The following is a 24,318-nucleotide window of genomic DNA, read 5'->3' on the forward strand; positions in this document are numbered from 1 at the left end:
GCAAATATTCGACCTTCAGGTGTATGTCTTCCATTTTTTTTTTGTCAGTTTTTATTTTGTGGCTTTCAATTTATTGCTTACTTTTTAGAAAAAAGGAATTGACAAACTTAATTATGATGATATTGTTCAGTCATATGAGACACTTATTGCTTAACAAGATTTATGGATTCTTTTTTTGGACTGGATGACTAACTATGACTTGACTAAAGCTATTTTAGTTTCGATTGGATTAAATGTTCTGTTAACATTGAGTGCATGTAAAAGGACTTGAGGAATTGGGGACTATATTAAATTCTAAATATTTTTGGTAACACTCCTTTTTGGTTGTTTTATCTTGGAAACAAAAAGACATTGTTGAAGACTGTGTTCAAATTAGCCTCCATTAAGTCGACTTACTAACTTTTTCAACTCTTTTTGACAATCAAGTGGAAGTTTCTTATATAAACACCTACTTTAAAATAAACGTTCTTGACATTGTTTTTCCTATAAAATGCTAATTTTCTTATTTGTCACTATTGTGACACATTAAAGCAAATTTTCGCAATAAAGATGTACAAATAAGCTAAAATTAACAAATATTTTTCAATCAATCCAACTTTTTTTTAGAAAAAAAAAACTGTATGATTCTCATAAGAGTGTCAGAGGACATTATTTAATAATACATAAAAATGTGTCACCAAAGTAACATTTTAAGAGCAAGAATTTCATAAATCCTCTATAAAGGGTCACAGCATAAGCTTAAATATTTAATAAATTTGACATTTGGAGGATCAATGGCGCAATTAACGGTCATGTGTCCTGAAGTGACCTTTTTCTGAAATGAAATCGAAAAATTCCTATAAAAGAGTCGCAAAAAATTGTTAAATCTGAAAAGTGTAGGTCTTTTGCTAAAAGAATTTTTCACCATATTAACTTTTAGTTTAGCATTAAATATATGAAGCCTTATGAAAGAGTCATAAGACATAATAAAAACATTTGTAAATTTTTTGGTTTTTTGGTAGTACCCGTGGCATGATGGTTAGTGGCGTTGGTCTGTCATGCCAGAGGTCTTGGGTTCAAACCTGCCTATGTCATCTTAAGTCTTTTTACGGGTACTGAATCTTGCGAAGAACTGACAAATTCTCCAAGAGTAACTCTTATCATGAAAAAGAGCTTTCTCAAATTAGCCGTTCGGATTCGGTATATAAACTGTAGGTCCCTTCCATTCCGGACAACATTACTCGCACACAGGAATGGTTGAGAGTTGTATGTCCCTAGGCCCTAGTTCTCAACGGACTGTTGCACCACCCAATTTATTTTTTATTTATATTTTTGACAATTTGAAGATATAATAAAAAAATGTTATGTACGTTTGTGTCGCTACGATAAAACTTAATTTGAACTGGAGTCTAAATTTCACATCTAAGTTAGACACAGGTGCTATTCATAAAGGATTTGACAGCCCTGTTTAGTTAGTTAAACAGCTTAAAGGTATAATCTACTACAATTTTGGTACAATTTTGTTTAAACTTATAAAAAAATGGTTTGTAGAGGGGATCAAAATAAAATGCGTTAGCTGGAGAGCCAAATTCTTTGAAATCCTTGAAATAATTCTGTTGAAAGTTGACACGTTTTATTTTGTAAAGATGTTATTGTGGTAAAGATGCTGGAGCTGTTAAGACTTGGAAACACACACATATTGGCAAATCTTTCATTGAATTTGGATTTTAAATATTTAGAAAGTCAATTATGAGCTTGGCAGTTTCTTTTTATCTAATCGATACCTTTATTACAAATTGTCGTCATTTCAAACGGGTCGGTTCGGTTTGAGTAGAGGGTAGTAGCATTCCAATATTCAGCAAAATATTAAAATCTTGATTAATTAATTTTTTGTATACATATCCTAAAGTAGAATGTCACGGAACGTAATTTTCTCAATTAGTTTGTTTATTTTAGATGTTTAATAGAGTTGAAAACAGTTTAAGAAAGGATCTATCTTTTTTATTTTTAGACTTCAAATTACAGGCTACCCAGATTTTAAAATGGGTTTGAATTATGGGAGCGTATCGGAATACCGCTTTTTGAAATCCCTTTTTTTTAAATCCCGAAAAAAAAGTTTAAAATCCCTTCTTCTAAAATACCGAATTTATGAAATCTCGTCTTTTGAAATCCTGCTTATTCAAGATCCCGATCAATTGCAATCCCGCTTTTTAAAATCCGGAAAATCCCGTTTTTCTTTTGTACAAAATATATTTTATAATTGTCAAAAGTAACAATAAAATAAATTTTTGAAAAATATTTCGCGTTTTAATTTGTAAAAAAAAAGGGATTACAAAAATCGAGATTAAAAATCGGGATTATAAAAAGCATTATTAAAAAAAACGGGATTATAAAATCTGGGTTTTAAGCAACGGGAAGAATTATAAAAACCGGGATATCGAACCCAACCCATGAATAACATAAAGTGGAGCTTAGTTTAGCAAAGACAAAATCAGAACTTATCAAAGATCTATGAATATGGCACAGTTGTTTTCAGTTTAATTTTACTTCAAAATTTCTCATTGACCTTCTATGTTTTAATAACAAGTGCTAAATGTGGTTATCGGACTTGGTTTTCAAAAAAGACAGCTGTATCTTGATTTATGCCAGGGTTGGTTTGCTATATTTTATAATAAATGGAACTACTCTTTAACTTTTATTAAGAGCATTATTTGTAGTTGTGGGCAAGTTAACATTACTGGACTTTTGCTCATGTTGTTAAGTGGACAAGCGTCCAGGTAGATTAGAACGAGTTGATGGACGCTTTTGAAGAGAATATTCTTCACGTTATTGCTGATATACGGCTTCAATTGCTGTTGAAAATTTGACCTCTTATCCTCAATTTGTGTGAGTAGCCAGTTGCCTGAAACAGTTTTTTTAAATACAATGTCAACCTCCTAATCTAATAATAAACACAAAATTACATTCGTTTTATTTTCTTCTTGAAATCCATACCTCTAAAAAACACCCTTTAGTATTGATGCCAATTTTCAAGCTATAGATTGCAGCCTCAAAGTGATAGCTGATCACTTAATAAAACATCGTGTTTTAATTTTTTTTCAAAGGGTCCTCAAAGTTTAATAACAATAACAACTTTAATTAAAGAAGTCGTTATTTTTTAATAAAAGTTTCATGAAACTTTTATTGGAATAATGCCATGGCAATACTTTTCCTGATCGTTATTATTTTATTATTTCAATTGAAGTTTTTTTTCTGTCAATATAGACAGACAATACTTGTATCAAAATGAAATCAATCAAATTAAGTTCATTTTTCTATTATTTAGTTTGTAACGGTATATTTAGCTACATATTTAACATTCTTTTTAATGTAAATTAATAATAGACATTTGGTTGATAATGGAAATTAAATAATTCAAAGAAACACCGCCCTCATCATCGATGACCCAAACAACAAACGAGCAGTTGATTGAAAATCAATAAAACACAAAATAATAATATTACACAGCAAAATGCGAAATGATTGAAATTAAGTTGCGATTGTCAGCGAAATATAAAAGCGCAATGGCTTGTCAATTTATAATTGATATTCCAAAATGATAAGCACTATTATGTCCTACTCGTTCTTATTCAAGCAACCAGAGTGGAGTGAAATAATTAAAAAAGTATAAAAATAAAAGTATATTTCCATGTCAATAATTATTATTATTATGAAGTGTGAGGTCAGAAACAATATAAAAAGAAAAAAACATAATACATAACTCACTTTATCATAAAGAATATATTTTTAATTATTAACTTTCGTCATTATTTGTTTTATTTACATAAAATAAACAAGTTAAAAACAAATAAATTGTAGTTCATATTTGTTTTAATAATTTAATGTTTTTTAAATTGATTGCTACCGGGTTATGGAAACTGTATGCGAAATAAAAAAAATATTAAACTTTTGTACCCCTTTATTTTTCCTGTTTACATTTTTATTCTTGGTTAAAAAACAAACACTTTTTATGAAGTAGGTATATTTTTATGTGCACTCATAAACAATGTTCTTTAGAGTACCGCTTAAAGACGAGTTCAGTAGATTGTTATACAAATAAAATAAATATTGCAATTTAAGAATAATTTATTATCTCCGGTCAAAGTATTTTAAATGAAGTAGTTGATTTTATTGTTCTGTTTTGTTTTCTTCGAGTTTTTTTTTTATTTTTAACGAAACAAAGTTAATAACCCACTGGTTTACATATGCTATGGAAAACACCAGCTATTCCGTACGTTTTATAATAAAGTATAATACATTCTTAAATTTTTAACAAAAGTATGATTATTTTCTGATTTAAATAAATTAAATAATTTTTAAATCATCAATTTTTAAGACTTTAAGTTATTTTATTGCCTCTTATGAATCGCAAGAAACACAAAATTTTGGTGAAGTTTTAACAAATTATGCCTATTACAACATTTTGTTAAACATAACAAAAGTTTCAAGTGAAAATCATTCTTTCTTCTCCAGATACTTGAGTCTTAAACCATCTTTCAATTTTTTTGTATGTTTTAGTTTTTTTTTATACAACATTGATACTTTTTAGGAAATTAACCAGAAGAAAACAATAATATTTTTAAATAATAAAATAAGCTTGATTTCGTTACCGAAATTTGTGTGTCAAAAACCAAACCAGTTTTGTATAGCAACAATATTTTGCAAAGAAGGAAACAATTTTGAAGTCAGTCGAAAATCAGTTTTAACAATTTTTTTGAAGTGTTTTTATTTTGTTTTTTTTGTCAAAAATTGGATTTTTCTAAAGATTTTACCAAATGTTCAAAAGAGCGCTTTTTAAAAGACTTTTGAAAATAATTGGAAACCAATATCAGCAATTGTTGCAAAGATATCCCAGTCGAAAACAATTTCTACTAACTTTAAGCAGCATTTTTTTAAATGTTTTAATTTTGTACTTTTGAAAAATAAAAACTATATTCAAATTTTGTATTCGTCTAAAATTTCGAATTCGAAATTTTTATAAAACATGACATTATTACATGGCTGACAAGTCAAAAAAAGTGGGTCCTTGATTCCGTCTATTATTCTGTCTGTCCACGTTCCTATATATAGTTTTTGTAGTCAAAAATCAAAAATTCGAATTATCTCAAAAATGAACAGATGTTTTATTCTTAACTTAAAAAATACACACTAACGATTTCCAAGTCAAAGATCCAGAAAAATTAAAGTTTTTAGCATTTAAATATTTGAAAATAAACTGCAGGTATATTTTTGAGTCTTAAAATATAAGACATTTTTTAAACAGACTTTGGATACATGAGCAAAATCATTTTTTTTTATTACAAGATCTGCTTTTCGATTTTTCTAAAAATGTTAAAGTATGTTGAAAAACGTTTTCAACACGTTTTCTTCTAGTCATGTGATTACATTGCTATAAAAAGAATCAGACACTCAAATTTTTGAAAGTTCCTTCTACATCATTGGTTTTATTATCTGAAAAAAATTGTATGTACATAAAGTCGCTATCTCTGACAGTTCTTAAGATCTGAGCGACAAAAAAGGCATCCCGAACGTACGGATGACATTAGTTGAGTTATTTTGGCTTTGAAGGCATTTCGCAGCTTTTTCCATAATTGCATAAATCCGTGATTTCAGAACATCCTTAAAGAAAATGTCTTGTCCACAAATCGTTCAATGCGGCACATTGCCGACCGATCTGTTCAAAATTCATGTCGTTGATGTCGGTATCATTCAATTCAGACCATCGTTATCATCGAAGTAGAAGGCTCACCTATTGTTCTCAAGTAGCTTCAGCGCTGGAAATACCACTACGTAAGCTTTTCCATCTGTTCTATTCTACAGATCTCTTTCCGAGTGAATGGAAAGCTGCATTTGTCCAGGCTGTCCCAAAAAAAGTCGAATCCTTTTCACCATCTAATTATCATCAAATTGCACTTACATCCCTTCTTTCCAAGGTCATGGAAAAACTGATCAATTTTGAGCTTAAGAAATAAACTTTAAGAACGGAAGCTTCTTAATGACCGGCAGTATAGCTTTCGTTGCAATAGGTCCACTGATAACTCACCGAACAGTGAGAAAATGGAGAAAGTAAGATTATTGCACTCGATATTTCAAAGGCATTTGATAGACTTTGGTACCAAGCTGTCTTATCGAAAATGCGTGCGTTTGGTATTTATGAATCCCTTCTTCGGTGGGTTAGAAATTGCGTTTTGGACCTTTCAATTCAAGTAGTATTGAATGCGTTCAAATCTGATATCCACAAAATAAACGCTAGTGCGCCCCAGGGCTCCGTTTTGTCTCCGACGCTCTTCCTGATTTTTATAAATGATCTTTTGTCTGAAACTTCTAACCCACTTAATTATTTCGCTGATGACAGTACCATCAGCTTTTTATATTAGTTTTTAGATTCTCATCCGTGTTCTTCAGATGTGGACTACCAACGGCAGCGTATGATAAGCTCATTAAATTTTGATCTTGACAGCATTGTCCAATGGGGAATCAAAAACCGTGTAGAATTTATTGCTTCGAAAACTCAATGCTGTCTACTATCGCAAAATCGTAACCCTCCCCCAATGCCACTTTCCATAAGTGGTACTTGCATTGAGGAGACTGAACAGCTATCAGTCCTAGGTATGTACATTACAAACCACTTGTTGTGACGTTATCACATATTTGACATCGCCAAAAATGCTGGTAAGTGTTTAGGTTTTCTTCGACGATGCAGGAAGTTTTTTAAGCCTTCCGATTTAGCTATAATTTATAAAGTCTATATTCGTCCAAAACTCGGGAACAATTCCCATATTTGGGCCGGTACCTTTATAACCTACTTGAGTGTCATAGACAGAAATTGAAAGAGAGCTCTAAAAATGATAGGTGACCGTTGGCTTACTGAACCCTTTGCATCTCTCGAACACCGTCATGTTTCATGACTCTCACTATTTTATCGCTACTTCCATAAGCAATGCTCTAATGAAATAGCCAGATGCATTTCTCCCCTCAAACAATTCAACCATAATTCTCGTTTCCTTAGGAAAACCCATCAGTTTACCCTTGAGCCCGATTTCGGTCGTATTGTAAGTACAGAGATCCTTTTTTTTAGTCGCACTGCACGAATGTTGAATGCTTTATTAGACTCAATATTTCCCACTCATTACAATGTGCAGGCGTTCACAACCAATGGGCATCGGTATCTTCTTTCACATCTTATCCTTCCTTCCTAATTACTCCCACTGTGATAATCATTATAAGGGTATTCATATCCCCATGAGTGCGCGTACATTATAACAAAAAAAAACCTAACATTAAACTGTGACTTTTTTGGGAAGTATTGGTTTGCTTATGGATTATTGGAATCTTATTACGATTTTCGTAACCAGCTCCAGAATAACGCTCACGCTAAGGAATATTGTATGTTATTTAGAGTCAGTTTCTAAATATTGCAATGCCAGTGTCAAGTGCAGTACCCACAACGTTTTCTATTGTCCTCTGGTCCTGTATCGGTTAAATTGAATAGAATAGATCTTAAGTTGCTGTGACGTATACATTATACTGATGTTGAGTGATCGCTTTCTCAACCAATTAACTCAAATGTATTTACTACACTTTGATTATAACTTTTTTAAAGAAAAATAATGACGAATTTAAAATGGATAAATCATGCAAATTATTTGCCTAAGAAAACATTCATTTTCATGAATTGACAGTTTTATAAGTTGATTGAATGATGATGTGTCAAAACAGCCTGAGGAAATGTCAACCGCTTAAAAAGTTTATAGGCCGCTATCAACTGTTCAAAGTACGGAAACCACTATCAAGTGAGTTTCTTTCATTATTAACTTTGTTCTGATAAACCACTCTCTTTTGTCTTAACCGACTTTGAGAAAAATCATTGATTGTTTTGTTGGTAATTTAATGAAATATTAATAATACTAATTGAAAATCACTAATAATTTATTTTAAATAAAATTGATTAAATCAACTCATTGATAGAATCAATAAATACAAATTAAATAATAATTTAATAATTTAAAAATATGAGTCATAAATCTCAACCCAAATAAAATGTATTTCATTTTACTGCCCAGCACAATAAAAAAAGATTTTTTATCTGTTATAGTAATCAACACCTTACTATTATTATTTGACTTTGCTCTATTACTTAAAACAGAAACATGATTAATTGATGTAGTCTCATTTATACTTATATAATATATATGTTATCATTTTATTTTGACTTTAATTATCAATTTTTGCGAAAAAATAATTACCTCTTATAAATTTGGTTCTATCCGGTTGAATGAACTTTTGTTGTTATTTTTGTATTCAATTAATGAATAAAAGCAATTATTGATATCAAAAGAAACTTATTTTGTTGTGTAGAAAGCTCGACTGTAATACTAATTATTATTAATATTTAAGAGGCTGAAAGAACGCATATCAAGGAAATAAAATAATCTAAAGCAAGAACATTACGTTTAATAGTTCTTTATTCAGTACAAATATTAGTTGATTATTAAAAGTGAAAGAATACAAACAAAAATTGCAACTGGAAGTCATATATATTCTTGGTACTGAATAAGGCCATTGTACATTTGTCGTAAATGGGAAACAGCCAGAAAGCTTGAAATAAAAAAGTCAGGAGAAAAGTTTGCTTAAACAATTTTGTCTTTTTTCACAATGCAAAAATCCATAAATTTTATTTGTAAATTTCTTGGACTTTTTCCAAACTAGATTCTAGCAAAATTTTCGGGAACTTTAAAAAAACAATAAACGTTACATAGCTGTTTTGCTAGTTGTTTTTTTTTGTTGGTTTTAAGAGCTAGTACCTGAAATTGTAGATTTCCACATAATTTTTAAAAACATTTCTGTTGATTTACATTAACAAATTATTTCTACTTCCTACCTGCCTCACTTGATATTAATGACTTATATTGACAGATATAAAAGAAATACTCCAAAATGGAGAACACAATCTAGAACAATATTTCACTTCGATAAAAAGTCATCTAATATTAATTGACACCCAAATTTGTTATCAAAACTGATGGCAATTAATCCAAAAATTCTAAATATTGGTCTAGTAAAAGCTTATCAGGTCAATTTTTGTATAAATCTCTTTCAACCTGATTTCGGTATACCTATTCATCACTTTAACAAAACAAATTAAAATAAGAATCAATAAAAGGTGTCATCTTATCAAAAATAAAAAAAAAAGAATTGGTAAAAGTAATAAAAAATACTTAAAAAAATAAATATATTTTATTCTTTTCATTTTATACTTCAATTGGCATATCTCAAACGGGAATTGAATTAAACAAAAGATGTGGAAGAAAAAAAAAACAAAAGATTATTTCAATATAATATATTATGTACATACATTTACGAGTATATGCTCCATTTCCCTACTTATCACACTTTCTCCATTTCTTCACCATAGATCATCATTGATGATAAAAAATAAAATTGACAGCGACATAAATATTTATAGGTATAAATCTCTCAACCAGCATAATGGTTTGAAATTACCTAATCTATCTAATAAATTTAGAAAAATAAGAAGCCTACCGCACAAATTGATAGATAGATAGATTGTTATAGATGGATGCTCTACTGTTCCACTCACATATAGATACATAGATACAATCTAAATAAGATGCAGATTTGAATAAAATTATAGTAACGCAAGTATCTCTTGCGAGCAACGCGGCGCACTGGTTGTTTTAAGCGCATACAATAAAAGAAGGTGGAGATGGAGACACAAACCCTACTTTATGATGGATCATTCATAAATCATTCAATCAAGCTCAATAATTTGAAATTGATACTCATAGTCATCGTCATCCAGAATTATGATCATTTACAAGCGATCGTAAGCACAAACACAAAAACACTTTCATCATCATCAAAACATAAAAATTGGCGGTAGCACTGCTGCTTAGATACAAAAATCATTAATAAATCTTTTGGATACCAAAATATATGTAATAAAATAATCTTGTGGCAAAAAAATAAATTTAATACATCAAAGATATAAAAATGCAAGAAAAAACACCTTAACCGAATAAAATTCACTTGTTCGATTGAAAAAACACTTCAGATAAATAGATAGATACTTTTTTGTACTCGTACATGCAACACAGAATTCCCCACTATGCACCTTCGCGCCGCAACCAATTGATCGTCTCATTGCTGTAACTGCGATTGGTCTTGGTTCAACTGTCAAGGGGGAGATTGTGATTGTGACGCAAAATAATGCTCTGGCAACACAATCCGAAATAACAAAAAAACAGCTGATAGATACTTTTATATCTATATACAACAACAAGCTCTCTTTTGATTTTGATGTTGTTGGGTTTAACTTGGCCGGCTCGCGGCTTAAGACTCAAACCAATTCAACTTTGATTCAGTTCAACATTTACACTCAATCGTGTTGGGTGCGCTGCGATCGAAGTAATAAAAAACGCGATAGCTTTTTCCACGAGAGATACTTTGTGCCGCGTCGCTTGTCTATATCGTGTCGTGGGTCTTTGCAACAACAACAAAGACAGCAAACACTTAGATACTCATAACGTTTAAATAATTTTTGTTTGTCTGAAAGTATCTTTGAAGTGTTATAAATACTTTTGTTGTTGCTTTTTTGTGATATTTTACTTAAAACAAAAATCAAGATTGGAAAATTGATATTCAGTGAGGGGTAACAAACACCGCCGTTAAACGACGGTATAAATAAATACAAACCTCAAAAAGGTGGGTGCGAGATCTCAAAGAAATCGTAAAAAAATTGTGATTTTCCAATTCAAAATCAAAAGTGAACATATAACCCAAATCAATAAAAATCAATAAAGTATCTATGGAGCAATTTCATGTGTACCTCAACTTCGTATCTATATCTTTTGATCTAATATCGTGTTCTAAAATGCAAATGTGCACTAAATTTGTCACCTCAAAATTCATATCAAAAACTGCCTGTTTGCTGAGCTGAGCTCAAGCTTGAGCCGAGCTAAGCAATAACACGAATTGGCAACAAAGAATTATAATTGCAATTATTTGGTATTCAAAATGCCAAACATGGAGAAACCAGGGAATACAACAAACTCTGCAGGCTTCTAGTGTACTTCTAGTTTGTTGGTCTTTTTTGTTTTGGTATGTGATAGGAATTGTTTCTCAAGAAAAAATATCTTTTTTTCTATAGTCTCATTCTGTTCTCATGGGGGTCACCGCATTAAAGCGACAAATCCGCCGCCTCTGGCTGTTGCTGCCGCAAATAACTGCTGCTGCTATTTTTCTGATGAAGAACTTAACAACAACAACAACTACAAACACTTATGATGATGATAATGATGATGGTAGTAATATTTTTGCTACTTCGTACCTTTTATTAGAATCACAGTGTTGCTTTGCTGATGTTGAATGTGCGCGAATTTTCTCGCGCGAATGAAGCTAAAAATTGTTGCAAAAAAAATAATAATAATAACACAAAAAAAGTATCTACACATTTACATATGAGTATGGATGGATAGATACAAAAAAAACTATGAGATACTTTCTGGCTTTCTGGAGAGGATAGTTACCTTTGCGGAATGTTGATAGTTTTTTTGTTTTTGCTTTTTAATTTTTATTTGATTTTTTTGTATCTTTTTGGTTTGTTTTTTCTTTAATTCCGTTTTGAATCATTTCTATCATTTTTAAGTGATGAAGTTAGTTTTTTGTTTTCTTAGTTTTGTTATTTTGCAAATTTTGATGGATAATCTTCTTTGCCAACGCTGATTTAAGACAAACAAATTTACTTAAAAGAACGATGGAAAAATTACATCACTCGAGGGAAGTTTTGTCTAATTAACCACAAGAAATTGCAAAAATACGAAGGAAAAAATAAGGATGGTGTCAGAAGTGGGATTGAATTGACTTAAATTATTGTTGAAGGTGAATAAATAAAATCGTAAAAGATAATTGGCAAATACAAAATAGAAGAAGTGAGTTTTCGATCTATTTTTGTGATCGGTCGTTTGTAAAAATAAATTATTATGAACTTTATTTCAAACCTTACCAATTTAATTTGGGTGTTATTTACTCATAACTATTAACAGCCTTATTCTGCTAAACGTCGTCGTGGAAATCTGGATTTCTTTTTCTAATTGACTCACCTTGGAAATAAAGTACATTTTTAGAACAAAATTCTTCGTAAGATTTAAAAACTGAAATATTGGCATTGAAATGCATTCTAAAGAAAATAAAATATTATCAACAATAATTCTAATTTTTTTCCGAACATCAAAAACGATTGCAATTCTTTTTATAAACGTAGTCTCCGAGATAAAAATGGATATCGTCACTGAAGATGACTTTTTTTAAGGAAATCGCATTCGTTTGGAGAGAATCAATCAGCGAACATACGACCTTGCTGGTGATTGACCGGTGGCGGCGTAAGTTCCTGTGTTAACAGAATTTGTGAAATTCCAAACTTTAAAGATCAACGAAAAATCTACAAGTCAAGGTTTTTGTCAGCGTCACAAGTTTCAAGTCTTCAAATCACTTAATTGTCCCAATATATCAAACTTTTTTCACCAGTTCTTCTATTGAAGAGTTTAAGGGAGTTTAACGATGATCCAAAAAAGCTTTGACTTCATATGCTAAATGGAACTTCAAAGTGCTCAACGTTTTTGTAGACATTTTTAACAGTTCCAATGCGATTTTGAAGCATTAATTATGTCATTTAAGTATCTATTGGTTAAAGTTTTACCTATCAAATATTAAAAAATGACAGCTTCGAAAGAGCCATCTGCCCAAATTAGGGAGATATTCAAAATAAAAGCTTTATTGGAAACACTCTTAGAAGCGTATCCATTCAAATAACATACATGAACATTACTAAACCATTGTAATGCTGTTTTTTTAAGGCCTTTTATTGAAATGGATTCAGTCTTTTCTGTGAAATGGTGGTATATTGATCAAATTGTTGAAGACTTTGACCTTCAGCTACTCTCCTAGCAGCTATCAAATTTTCACATTTCATACGAAATTTCTTAACTGTCATCAAACTTAATTTTTGAAAGCCTCAAGCAGTTAGCTGTAAAATGTGCTTTTTTAAGGTTGCTCTGATTTGTCTAAATTTAAGTAATTATCAGCAACATTTTTTGCCAATACAAAATGTGGAACAAAAACCATCTATCTACTATATTTTTAATAAATACAGAAAGTGTTTTTCTTCCGAACCTTACATGTCTTGAATTTTATTCTACACCTAACTCATACTTTTTTTTTAAAAAACCAAAACAAGTTCAGAATTTTAAATTATTTATTTAAGAAGTCCATTTGATTTGACAGCTTTCATTTTCGTTCTTAAACTTTTTTTTTTCTTTTTGAGAATCAAAACCAGAAATTGAATGAAAAAGAAAATATAAACATTCAAAAATTCAACACACTATGCCTACATAACAACAAAAGTCGAGTATAACAACCTGATGCGGTGTGTGCTACTTTGGGTAACTTTTGATTCAGATTAATACACTTTTATTGTTCCAGTTTTTCTTGTGTGTTGTTGTTGCTGGTTTTGTTTCCTTACACCTGTTAATAAACCACACCATGTTTAACTTTAAACAATACATTTCACTTGGTTAGTCTCACTTAAAAATTATTCTAAAGTTAATTTATGATTTTGTCCATTTTTATATGCAATACAAAGTTTTTAATATAAAAATGGTAAAAGTTATTAATGAAAAATGGCAAATTATTAAAATAAGAACCAAACTCTCATAACCTCAATAATGGTCAAATATTTCAAATTCCCGTCACGTAAATGACATACTTTTGTTTAAATTTGGTTTTATTTAAAAAGGTGCAAAAAAATCATATTAACCTCAATTTGTTCGTTTAAAAACAAATCATTTACTTTCCTTTATATTTATTACAAACTATAGTTCAAACTTGTATTCAATACTTTTAACCTTCCTTAAATGATTTTATCAATACTGTAATATTTTCTAAAAATAGTTATATGGATAAATATAAATCCCAAAAGGAAAGGATTTGGAAAATGTATAGAGTTGTCAATAATGTGATTTTATTTCAAATGAGTTGTTATTTGATTAGCTATTTCTCTTAAAGCTGCCAATAACCCACGAAATTTTTAAAGTTTTCGAAAAAAAAAATCATACACGGCTCTCAGTTTTTTAAAAAATGTTTGACTGTCTCCTTTTGAAAAGATGATCACAATTGGTCACTAAGATCATGTGATTTCATACATTAAGTCTTTTTTCTTAGTGTCACGAAAAAGATGTGGTTCCGGTTAATGCTCCACAATCAATTGAAAGCCTTAAAGATAGCATATGTGAATTTATCGACGTCATAAAACTGCAATTGTTCAAATTTATAGTGAACAATTTTATGAAGAGGATATAATATCATTTTCCATTTAATAACTTAATTTTGTATTCAAAATGGAAGAAAGACCTATTTCGACGGTTTTAAAACTTTTGCTTTTTTCATATCAAAATGAAACCTCTTATTGGAAAACCATATCTTTTAATTAGTGGCAAAATTTAAAATAAAAAAACTACATTCCTGTGCCAAATTAAAAATCGTTAAATATTTTCTTTAAAACTTAATTAATTTAAAGGAAATAAGTTATTTTTTTAACTTTGATTTTATTGCCTCTTCGATCTTACCAAAGGATCACTTCAACATTTCGTAAATTTTGAATTTTCAAATTCATTTTTTGAAAACATTAACAAAACTCTTTCTAGAACCTATGTAAGTGATCCGCAAAGTAGATCGACATGGTCATTTCCATTTATAATAAGTTACATTCATGTTAATTTTACTTTCAAATAACCATTAAAGCAGAACCAAGAAGTATTTATATTTTATAATAGGTATATAAACATTATTATTAAACATTATGTACATAAACATTAAACAAAGCCAAACCAGTTACGAAAATCGAAGATATATAGATTCATATACTTAAAGACATTGTTTTAGTGGCTTCTTGGTATAAAGCTCCTATAAAGGTAATTTTGGTTTGAAAGTATAAGATTAATGTCCGTCTATTTTACTATTTACAGTTAAATTCAAATTTGGATTAAAATACATTAAATGCAGTGATATTACCAAAATCATTAAAAAAATGTAAAGAAATGTATTTGAATTTCCATCATTAATTGTCGTTGAATAAAAAATTGTCAAAAAACCAGTAACTTGGCTTAGACATCACGCTCACATTAGATTAGAAACGTTCTTATAACAAAAATCCAATTAAATTTTTAAAAAGTATAAAAGACAAAAAAAAATTGTCACAAATAACTGGTTTCGCAATTTTTGTTTTAATTATTTTATCTAAAAATAAAAAAACTGCAAACTTCACGAAGAAATGACTTCATCATTTTGGTTGATTTGGTTGAAATAGATAAAAAAATGAGACTTTAAAGTTAACAAAGCTGGTATTAAGTTTTCTACTATCAATATTTGTTTAAAAATAAAACAAAAAACAAAGAATACAAAAGTATTTCAATATTATGCTCTTAAAGTTATTATCACGATCAGGTTGAATGCAAAAAAGCAAAATAAAACAAAATTAAATACTCTCTACACGTTGGTAAATATTTTTTTTGTATTCAAAATTCAATGCCTTTTCAGGTTATCATCTCATTAATTGGATTGTTTTCTTTTTTGTACCTTTTCTTGTTCTTTTATTAAATAATCCAATCGTTAAAACATTGAATACAAAAATGTATTAAAAGATTCGTTTTCTTGTTTTGTTTATTGTCAAAATTATTTAAGAACCTTCACACGCGTATAAACATTTTCCAAACAAATTTGAAAATTCGTTTTGTTCAGTTAACTTATATACAAATTTTAAATTGTTTATAAAAAAATATAATATTATTGAAAAATAGCTTTCAATGGTTTTATAGTTTTGTCTTAATCTTAGTTAACTTTAAAAACTTTTTGTATGGCAAAGGTTTTTGCTTATTTAATAATATTCCAAAAATAAATCTTCAAAATGTATGAAGTTTTCGGGTATTTACTGCTTGTTGGAAAAGTTATATCTTTAAAATTTATAAAAGATACAAAATTTCAAAGACAATTTTCCAATTTTTTGAGATTATTATACACCTTATTGGTGTTTAATATTTAATATTGTTTTCTTAAAAACTTCGAATTAAAATGTATGACATTTGTACAATTATTTTAACAAAAATGTCGTTCAAATATTTAAAAAAAATGATTTATTCATTTGTCAAAATTAAAATCATAAGATATACTATCCTAAGATTTTGTACACAAATGGGACTCGAAAAATGTCAAACATTTAAATTTTAAAATTTTGCGAAATTTGATAATAACAAATTCGAACTTTGTTTTAAACGAAAAGTCAAATACAATGGAAATTATTTTACAAAATTGGGATTTGCTTAAAGGCTTGAAAATTTATAAAAAAAAGAATATTTGCTTTTAAAGTTAATGGAATGTCAAAATTATGATTAAAAGTTCCAAAGCTTTAGTAAAACAAAAATGAGGGTAACTTTGTTTAATGAAATTAAATGAGCTTTAAAAAACAAGATCAAACAATAGTTTTGAGAGTTTGATCAAAGTTTTGGAATTCATTGGAATAGGGTCAAATTTTGTTGTTATTTTGTTTTGAATAAAATCTAATTACAAAAAGTTTGAAAAGGACTAAATTAACTTGAGACTTAGCCATTTTTTTTACGTCAAATTCTTTATGTACCAATTTTATTGGTTAATGTTTTGCTATCAAAGTATGTGTTTAAAAAATCTGAAATGCAAAAAAGGGTATTTTTTTTTAAATTTTGTTTTCCTTTTTCTACTATTCTGCAAAAGGAGTGGAAAATTGAAAAATTAAAAGCAATGATCTCATACAAATGTTCTGCAGAGAAGTTATTAATATATTGTAATGTTTTCATTTTCAACACTCCTTATTTAACATGCAGCATATAATAAGTGGGTTCTTTGTTTTATGAAATCATTCTATCATATTGAATACGATTGCTAAATGGGGGTGTTTTTATATCTACCCAAGCTCAAACTCAACCCATATTGATTTCACTCTTTTAACTTGACAGTTGTTAGTAGACCATATGTGCAATTTTAAGTGTTATAGATTTATTTAGTTGTCAAGAACTATAAAAAAACTTATATTGATTTATTATGTATTGAATTTATTTTCATTTAACTTTTTATTTTTGTATTTTAATTTCGAGTGTTTTGTGTGTTTTTGCGTTTTAAATTCTGGTTTTACCATTGACCACTTGTTCCTATTCGAATCTAAACTTAACAATCTAACATATTGCATTTGACGTACTATTGAAAATTAAATAAACACGACGAGGGTGTTAAATCAGACAACAACTTTTATACTATATATAACATATACCTGCACCGGAAAAAGTATTTGAGTTTTGCTTATCTTAGATCAAACAATAATTTTTATTTTATCAGTTATTGACATTCTAGTCAATATAGCTTAAAGCACTTACCTCCTAAAAAATTATTAAAACAACGTTTGAAAACTTGATATAAGAATAAACAACGTTAAATGCAATAATAATTCTTATCATTTTTAATATCAGTTCAATTTTATGACTTTTTGCGTGGTTTTTCTGCAATAAGTGTAGGTACCTAAGTTTAGATACGTTTTACAAAAGCTTCTAAGTAATTTCTCAAAATAACATTCAATATTCTCTTTATTTGTTTACACTCGGCACAATACTTAATTTTTACTGTGTAATTATTAAATTTAACAAAACAAAGAAGTTCTTTTAGTTTAATGCTACCAATATTTTTGAAATATTGATACTTACATTTATTTGATTGCTTTTCGTATCTTATAAGGTAACACGTTTTAATTGAGGTTTCAATACTGAATTTGCAATTATTTTTGTGCTATAAATCAATAATAAAAATAATCTTACTACCAAATCAATGTTATAAAACTGCTAAAAATCTAGAACATGAAAATAAACCTTGTTTAAAATAACTTGAAATCTAGGTCAATTAACTTGATTTACTTTTGAGATTCTTTGTCAAAAATAATAAAAGTATTGGGTTCGAATCATGAATGTGGTTGGATGAACAAGAGAAAATTATTGAAACTGGAAAATCTGCATTATCTTAGTTGTAAAATTCGTCTACTTTTCAAAAATTGTAATTTTTAGGCAACTTAAAAACTATTAAAGACTTAAAACTATCCAAAAAAATTATAATGCATGCCGAAGGTCTATAGGTACTGACAGTTAATTAAACATTGAAAATATTGGAAAAAGGAAGAACAAAATTTAACTCCAAAAAAGCACCTAGTTATTCAATTGCTAAAATTTAAGGCATGGGCTAAGATAGGAAGCATGCATTTTTTCGTCGAGAGATAACAAAAAAATTTGATATTTCATCATTAATCGAAAAAAGATCCACTAGTAAAAGGAACAACGATTTTAACCTCTTAATTTTTTCAGTTTTTCGGGGGCCTCTTTAAGTAAAATATTTGTTATATTTTTATTTTTAAAATTCCCAAAAGTAGAAAGGTGTTTACATAAGATTGTGTTAAGAAAATACAATACATCGAAGACGACACTTTAAATTAAAGCTGCAGAAATTACAATTTGTAGACCAAATTCACTTCAAAACAATTAAAGAGAAAATAAGAAAAAATCAGTTTGAATGGCATTTTTATGATTACAAATAATTGAAAATAATAATTAATTTTCTTATAGCAATAAATAATGTATCCAAAAAACGCATAGGGAAACAAATTTAGGAAAAAGGTTCTAAGTTCATTCCATGGTTCTGACATTTTAAACCTTTTTCAAGTCATGTAGAAGTAGTATTTTCCCGTCATAGATTGATTGTAAAACAATTTTTTTTATAGTTTCTTAATTTTTGTTTTCATTAAATATTATTTCATTGAAATGTATTCCAATGTTGAGATACTTTTAGATCGTTCCCCAAAATTTGTATTTTTAAAATTTAAATGATTCATAACCCTTGAACTTTGTAAGTTCAATTTTTCTTTAATTTTCATTATCAAAAAATAAAATAAAACTGTTTGCTGTGTGCATTATGATGTTACTTCAGTTTCTCGTTTTTCTTCGGTACTTGCTTTACACATAAACCTAAAAAAATATTGAACTCAAATTTATATATTTTTTAAATTAAAAACAAAAAAAAAGTGAAAATAAAACCCAAACAAGTGCCAGGAACTTTTCCCACAAAAAATCTTCTTTAGGTACCTACTTGCCAAAAAGAAAGGAAGAAAAAATAATCCAATTTTCCCAACTTTTAATAGGTTAGCAATCATCTTCTCGTTTGTAGCTTATCCCTTTTAAAGGAATTTTTATTTTTTCTTAATTTAAAAACTTAAATCTACCTATAGGAAGGTACAACGGACTTTGCTCGTCTTATTTTTTGTAGGTAACCCCAAATGCCCCATCGTCGGTCGTCTTCAGTGCGTAATTGCTCCAATTTTCCAGAAAGTCAAAGTTGTTTCCCTTAGCCTTGTTTCGCTGGTTTTGAAAATAAAAAGTTAAACAAAAGACGAGAAGATACAAAAAGGTAAAAATAACCCAAGATAAAAGTGCATACTTTAATGGATTCCATATTCCATTTCGACGAACTTTTGTTCTCATTTCACCACCACAACTCGCACCATCAGAACTCCAAACCGCACAAAAGCTGAACACTGCATTGCACATGGCCGCCTGCAGCAGCAGCAGCAAAAGTGACTTTGACTCGTATCCGCATCCGTATGTGAATTCAAAGAATCACCTGCTGGCTGGGCTCTGGTGGCTCTGGTGGATGCGGCAACGAATATATGTGCAACAGGTGGTATGGCGTGGCGGTGGAATAATTGTTTTCCTTAAGGTACATACCTTCTTTTTTGTTTCTAAAAGGCAAAATTGGTGTGGCGGTTGGTGTGCCATTGTATTTTGTTTTTGTTATTTTTTTTTAACTGAATGTGGCTTGAAATTCATTAAAGTTGAACTCCAGGAAACTCTCATTTCACTTCAGGGGTGCAACTTGGCACATATGTTGTTAGTGTTGTTTCATTGTTTTTGTTGTTGTTGGATTTTTATTTTTATCCGCGAAACCCAGTGTGTGACTGGAATATCCACTTAATTCAGTCTCTTTCAAGCAACGTCCACAAGCTTAACCCTATCCAGGGAGCTAATGCTTAACGTACAATTCCCTGGATTTTTCTTTGTTTTCCTGCGGTTTGTTGTAACTGTTTTTAATTCTCTTAAGGTTGCCCATCAAATATTCAACTTAGAGTGAGGTAAAAGATCAAAGAATACCACCTTCTTCCGGTAGAAGAAAAAGATACAAATTCCCAAATTATTACCTTTGTATTGTGTTCCGACAATCTTCCCCGAAAGACAAGAACAAAAATAAACGAAGAAGAAAAATGTGTGAAATTCCTCCATCGAAATCATACTTTTCTTAACTTGAAATTATTTTAAAATTTTTCTTTTTATAGGAAAACATGATGTAAAAAAAATAATTAATATAAAAAAGCATCGTCCAAAAAATAAAGTGTCTTTTTTAAGTTTTTTTATGTGATGAACTTGCCGACTGTGATTTATTGTAATTTAAAAGAAAAAAGTTAAAAAGATACAAAATTGTCAAAGAAAAAAGTCATAAAATCCGCTGTGAGATTCTACGATTTTATCAGAATAACCGAATTCGTTTGAAATCAGATCATCATCTGATTTTAAGTGTGTCCACTCCACATCATCATCTTGATCACCATTTAATTGGACGACGACTACGTAAACGACATCAAGACACTCACGCTCTACACTTTGAGCACCTGTGAAAGTGTATCTTCCTTAAGTCTTATAAGAGAACCCCAGAAGCCGTCCGAATGGCTATGGAACCGAGAATAATATTTCTTAAACCAAAAAATACATTTTCGAAATTTTTCGATGGAATGGATGATACAGGTAAAATTAATTTACACAATTTTATTTCCCTTATTTTAGGAAACAAAAATATTTACCTTTTGTATGCATTTTAGTGTTTTTTCTTTGTCAACAAAAGAGAAACTTGAATTTAAGTTTAATTCAACAATAATGTGGGTTATTAATTAAAGATTAAGCTGCATAGTATAGTGAAAAGCTGTGACAAAAGAGACTTTTTAAACAAACACTCTTAATGAATATTGCGAAAATTTATTCAAGGATTAGATACAATATCTAACAATTTATGTGCTTCATGCAATCCACCATTGAACAATACCTGATGCCTACATATAATGCGTGCGATGAAAAGTTTCAATGACAAATATGCATTTGAGATTAGTTGTAAGTCTTATATAGAGGGTTTAATATCGTTATTGATGAATTATATGACTTAAGTGTCAACATATGAGATTTTGCAGCATCACATTAACCTTGAGTTTTATTTATTGATATGTTGACATTATAATCTTTAGCTTCTGTTTAATATTTCATGGATTAAGTACAAGCTATTCAATCATAAATAAGTCTATTGTGTAGAGTCTCTTGATGAAATCTATCAGATTTATGTACTAACCGAAAATAAAAGGTGTAGAAGAAATACCATTAATCTTTTATTGGAACTATTTGATAATCTTAAGAGGTATAACTTCAATTTGAAGTTAAGGCCAAAGGTCGAGAATTTTCATCTCGAAAGAAACTAAACACATGCTGAGTCTACATTGTGGCTCCTTTAATTGAATGACATATGGACGTAATTTTTAAATAACAATGGAAAGAAGTTCTAAATGATAAAAGATAAATAAGTTTATGTCGAAGCTTAGCCTTAGGATTTTTATTTGTTGTTGATTTAATTTTTGTTGGTGAAAGAAAATAAACTGATTTATTTATCCTTCAAAAGAGGACACTAATCTAGACACCAACTTGAAACAAAAAATGTTAACATTTTTAAGCAATACAAATTTTTAAAAGTTTGGTCTTAACAATTATTGCGAGCCATGTACTTGAGATTTTGTTTTAAATGTTAGTGCAAAAAAATTAATTAAATGCCAGACAAAAATTATTGACATTCAAAAAATTTAAGTAATGTTTGAGGTTTTACAAACAAAATTTGCAATGCAAACATTTTTTTTTCGAATTTCAAAAGTTTTGAATGTTCTTGTTTTCTAAATTCTAAATTCGGCAAATGTCATTTAATATTTTTCCATTCAAAAGTTAAGAAAATGGCAGTTGAATTTTCGTACTTTACCAAATTTTACGTCTATATATGAGAAATAACTGTTTGTTTTTTGGCCCCTTGTCGGCCTTTTTGTTTTGGTGACATCTGTAAAATCTTCAACGTTTGGTTGGCAAATTTTAGACGATTGGTTCAGTAAACAATCAGCTAACACCCGTACGCTAAAGGAACGCAAGATCGGCCCGGCCGAGAACATCGCCTTGATCCGTGAAAGTGTGCAGCAGAACCCGAGAACTCGGCCTTTCGCAGACTTCAACTTGGCGAATTTTGGGATTTGGGCCTTGTAGTACCCGTGGCATGATGGTTAGTGTGATGGACTGTCATGCGAGAGGTCTTGGGCTCGATGTCTGCCTATGCCACCTAAAGTTTTTTTCACCGGTATTGCCTCTTGTGAGGTATTGACAAATTCTCCAAGAGTAATTATTGTCATGAAAAGTGCTTTCTCAAATTTGCCGTTCGGATTTTGCTTAAGACTGTAGGTTCCTTCCACTCCTGACAACAGTACTCGCACACAGGAATGGTTGAAAGTTGTCAGTCACTAGGCCCTAGTTCTCAAACGGACTGTTGCGCCCCCAATTTTATTTATTTTTACTTGGGCCTACAAACGTACAAGATTTAACTGACCCAGAAGCTCAAAATTCATGACCATAGACAACACCGTTTGTTCGCTGACTGGGCTTTAAATCGTTTGTACGATTACTACAATTTTAGCCGAAAAATAACTGCGTTAACAAGCAAACTTGTCGTATATAAGACGAAACAAACCTACGCGAGGTTCACCAGGTGATAATGCATCCTAAAAAAGTTATCCTTAAGTGTGGAGGGGGTCACCGTCAACAGCAAGCGCTACATTACGATGACAAGTTATTTCTTGTGGCCCGAATTGAACCATATGGACATAGACAACATGTGGTTCCAGCAAACGCCACTATTGACATTTTGCATGAATGATTTGAGGGTAAGGTTATCTCTCGTAGGAGTGATGTAAATTGGATACCAAGGTCATGCTAGACTTTTTAGTGTGAGGTTTCTCGAAGTCGTAGGTCAATGCAAATAGACCATAATCGACCGATGCCCTTAAGGTGAAAATAAAACAAGCCATCGCTTGAATTCAGCCTGATCTATACAGAAGAATGGTTGAAAATTGGACCACTCGGAACCGTGCCACCGTAAGAATCCGAGGCTGATTGGAATGATGTCATATTCCACACTTTATGGCATACATGCGCTTTTCAAATAAAAGATAATTGTTTTAATACCTCACGCACAGCTTATTTTCAACATTTACCCGCCCTTATTGAGAAACATTTTATTTGAAAAATATTTGAAACCAGAAACAAAGTTTAAAGCCAAATGTTGTGTTTGCTTGAAATTATATTAAAACGTTCATTGGCTTGCTTCTTCCGAATAATTTATAAAGTACTGTGTACAGAGGATGTCCAATCAGATTTTATTAAAATGTTTAACCAATACTTTTCCTTACCGTCCTTAGTTATCAAAAAAAATGTACTTTCAAATATCTTAATATAACACTCTTAAATTTTCAAATGTCTATAAATTCAAAATTGGCAGAAAAATTTTTATTTTTTGCTCCAAATTAATTTTGTATATTTAAAATTTTTAATTTTGGTTCAAAAATATTTTTATTGTGCAGTAAAGCTTATTTACATATATACGTTTTACTTTTCAATTTCGTAAAAAACGATGCCCGTTTTTGAGATATCGAATTTCAAATAATCAAAAATTATTGAGACAGTTAGTACAAGAGCTTGTGCTGAAAAATTGGTTCATTAGTTCTCGTAAAAAAAAACTTAAAAATAAAATAACGGGGGGGAGGGAAACACCCTTCTAGAGTAATACAAATACATATTTTTTATTGAAATAAGCCAAATCAAGAAACAAAAGTTAAAAAACATAACCAAAAATCTATCAATTTGTTTTTGAGAAAATTAGTATTTTAGATTTCAACTTAAAGCCTTGATTTTCATATTTGAAATCGATTTCCCATTTGGGCTGTAGAGGCGAGGACAGACAAACAGACGGATGGAATCGGGGGACCCACGTATTTCAACTTCTCTACCATCGTAATATTATGTTTGATTAAAGTCTTGAGTTCGA

General features: G+C 29.8%; 1 protein-coding gene across 4 annotated transcripts in view; it reads left to right on the top strand.

Moving 5' to 3' along the window:
* The window catches only part of LOC129940701 (mucin-2), a 387,216-nt gene that overhangs the window by 339,777 nt on the left and 23,121 nt on the right, over positions 1-24,318 (top strand). The window contains exons 1-2 of one of the 4 annotated variants that reach the window (XM_056049127.1): positions 10,404-10,743; positions 20,483-20,948. The exons of the other annotated variants lie outside the window; for them this stretch is intronic. Coding sequence (XP_055905102.1) covers positions 20,870-20,948 — 79 coding nt within the window. The 5' untranslated portion in view covers positions 10,404-10,743; positions 20,483-20,869. Of the gene's footprint in view, positions 1-10,403; positions 10,744-20,482; positions 20,949-24,318 lie in introns of those variants that run through there. 4 annotated transcript variants of the gene reach the window in all.

The sequence above is a fragment of the Eupeodes corollae genome, chromosome 1, assembly GCF_945859685.1.
Source record: "Eupeodes corollae chromosome 1, idEupCoro1.1, whole genome shotgun sequence".
NCBI classification, from domain to species: Eukaryota; Metazoa; Arthropoda; class Insecta; order Diptera; family Syrphidae; genus Eupeodes; species Eupeodes corollae.